General features: G+C 35.3%; 1 protein-coding gene across 1 annotated transcript; it reads right to left on the bottom strand.

The window, feature by feature from the left end:
* On the bottom strand, window positions 1-1,372 carry LOC117169704. Its single transcript, XM_033356201.1, has 4 exons — window positions 1,179-1,372; window positions 811-898; window positions 513-723; window positions 1-452 (listed from the first exon to the last, which is right to left on the bottom strand). The coding sequence occupies exons 1-4, from the start codon at window positions 1,370-1,372 to the stop codon at window positions 1-3; spliced, it is 945 nt and encodes a 314-aa protein (XP_033212092.1).
* Between the last annotated feature and the right edge of the window lie 1,638 nt (window positions 1,373-3,010).

The raw sequence follows: 3,010 nt of genomic DNA, 5'->3' as shown, positions 1-3,010 counted from the left end.
TTATTGCTCAAACCATAACGCCTTTGAGACTGATGATAGAAATAATAATTGGTTGAGACGTTTCCCCAAGAGTCTGTTTCGCAGCTTCGTCATGATGACTCCTGTTTTGGAGAAAACCCTTTCGGATGGAACCGATTTTGCCAGGATTGGAAGGTCTTCCATGGCCACTTCATAAAGGTGCGGGTAATGCGGCTTCATGTCATTACATTCGTCAACTGGATTGACTGTTCGTGACGAAACAGCTCTGGTTAAGTACTGGGTGATTTCCAGTGGGAATCTTCCTGCATTATCATTGTTAGTACCAGGCTGTTTCTCATGTGCCATATTGGCGAAGCGTACCCAAATGTAATTTCTTTTTGTTGGAGTTACGGATGGTATTGTTGGCGCTGTTTCTTCCACCATGACATTTGAAGCATTCGATTCCACCTTGATTTTGAATTTCACTTCCTTCCCTGAGATAAAAAACCGTAGTTATCATGTGTGTAATTGAAAGACGAATTATTTAGAAAAACCTAAACTTAAATTATTTCCGATTTCTTGAACAGCGACGGGCACAGACAGAGCACTCCAGAAGGGTATCTTTTTAAACCGGGGATCCAATAAAGTGGCCATAGCAGCAAGCTTCAGATTCTCGAGGTTTCCAAACCTTTTTTCGAGTTCTGTCAGTAATTGCTCTTTAAACTTAAATGCGGCAGCATGACATGGCTGATATTCCTCTACAGTCTGGAAAAATAAAAAAAATTAATTATAATACTAAAAATGACTACAATAAATTATTTTAGTAGAAAATTAATAATAATCATTACTTACTTGCAAAAGGAGGGTCACTAGAGGAATACATTTGCTCAAAGTGACAGATTTCTCTGCACAAACTTCCTTCGTTGCTTGGTCCAATGGCCTGAGCAAATCCCATTACCTCAGTAAAGGCCAATTCAGATTAGCCGTCCTCGGTTGCGGTTCGCCGGTCCGGTTCGGTTCTCGATTCACCGGTGCACCTCTCACTGCGCCGATTCAGCTTACACAATTGTCATTCTCAGGCATTCGCGGTTCATAGATTAAAGTGACGTAGAGCAAGCTCGAGAAATAGCTGACAGGCCTCGTGGCTTTAGCGAGCGCTCTTATTGGCAACGGTTGCGAACGGCACGGTTGAAATTAGAATCGAACCTAAATGCTCGAACCGAACCGGAACCTGGACCGAGTATGTGCTGATTGGCCGAAAGTCCAACCGGACAGTGATTCCCACAAAATTCTTCGTAGTCATTGACTCCGTACAAATGTCTGCGATGAGGATTACATTTTTCTGCATGGAAAGAATGCCCTTCACTTTGTCCTGCAAAATCTTGAATTTTGCATCTATCATGCTGCTGAGCATTTTTTCCGACGGAGGCTTATACAGTGGGTTTACATACTGTGAGTATGTTTCAAAACCCTCTCTCTCCGTAAGTGATAGTGGTTCATTATCGACTGCTATCATATATAGGAGTGCATTAGTTATCTCATTATACTGTTGACCTCCGCCTGCAATAGATTGTGAAATTTAATTGAATAAAATAGCTATAAAGTGCATACATTTATTTAATTTCTTATACAATTAAATTGTTCAAGAAATAAGATTTTCTTTAAAAAAAGAATGGCTTGAAGAATCAAAACTTGCGGGCTGTCTGTAAAAAAATGTATAAACCTGCACATAAATAGTAAATAAGAATAATAATAATAATGATAATAATAATATAATATAAATAATGAAAATAATAATGCATAAAATAATAATAATCAGTAGATGTAATTAAAAATTATATCATTACATACGAGAGAATGAAGCTGATTTCTCGAAGCATGAATCCAAGGGGCAACTGAATCTGAGCTTTATAGCGGAGTCTGTTCTGATGTGCATAAATCAAAATATTAATTAATTAATGTTTGCAGCATGAAATACAAAAATTAAGGTCATTATATATGTGTTTATCAAAGGTGTCATCATCGAAGAATGGACAAACTGTGAATTTGCTTGAAAATTTTGTTTAAATGACTAGCACATTTTAATTTAAAAAATATAAATGTTTGTTTATAAACAATGTCGGAATATTTTTTGAACGGAAGCTCTTCCAAACGGATTGTAATTATGCATAAATTTCTCTAATATTTTATATATAACTATTAATTCCCAAAAATTGGTCACTGTCAATCACTAAAAAATAGCTTTTTATTAATTAATTTGTTTTATAAATCACAAACAACTTTTTTCTAACTTCCGCCTATTGCGAATAATTACCACATAGTCATTACATTGCCTTAACATTTTATTTAATAAATTTGAAGATCTTAAAAAAAGGTACGTCGGAAATATTAAAAAAAGCATTGTATTACATAATAATTTCATACTGTATTGAGTTGATGAATACACAGAATAGAATATATGGGACAGAATGCGTCAAGTGTTCCCACCTAAAATTATTATTTTTTTGATCGGGTTATAATTTGGCTGGAATATACTCCTATTGAACCTTCACCCCAGGCCACACTGCGTACAGTCCCATGTTAAAGAATATGAAGTAGTAAAGTAACGGAGTGGCGCCATCTGTCGGAGATAGAACAAACTACAGCTCTAATCCGGTAACCCCTGCACCCCGCTCACCAACAATACCATGCAAATTATAGCATATGTTTTTATTTAGATTTACAGGAAGAATAATTTGAGTAAACAACCCATTTTGTGCAATATAAAGAAACATAAAAACAGCGCATGATAAAAAATTCATTGAGATTTTTTGATATTGCATGAAATGGTTTGCTTGTGCAAATTATTCTTCCCATAATTCTAAGTAAAAAAAATATTTAAAGAGAGACATTAAGCCTAGCACTTGAGTATCACTCCGAACAGATCGGTCTCTTTTTCAATTTAAAAGTAAAAGTAATGTAAATTTGTTTCAAACAGAAAATGTAAATAATTTGAGGACGTGATTAATATAATCACTCACTCGTTATTTACATGTCCGCCATGTTCCTATAT

Source organism: Belonocnema kinseyi, chromosome 3 (genome assembly GCF_010883055.1).
Source record: "Belonocnema kinseyi isolate 2016_QV_RU_SX_M_011 chromosome 3, B_treatae_v1, whole genome shotgun sequence".
Classification (NCBI taxonomy): domain Eukaryota; kingdom Metazoa; phylum Arthropoda; class Insecta; order Hymenoptera; family Cynipidae; genus Belonocnema; species Belonocnema kinseyi.
The sequence above is the reverse complement of the archived record's forward strand: the minus strand, read 5'-3'. Positions and strand labels throughout refer to the sequence as shown.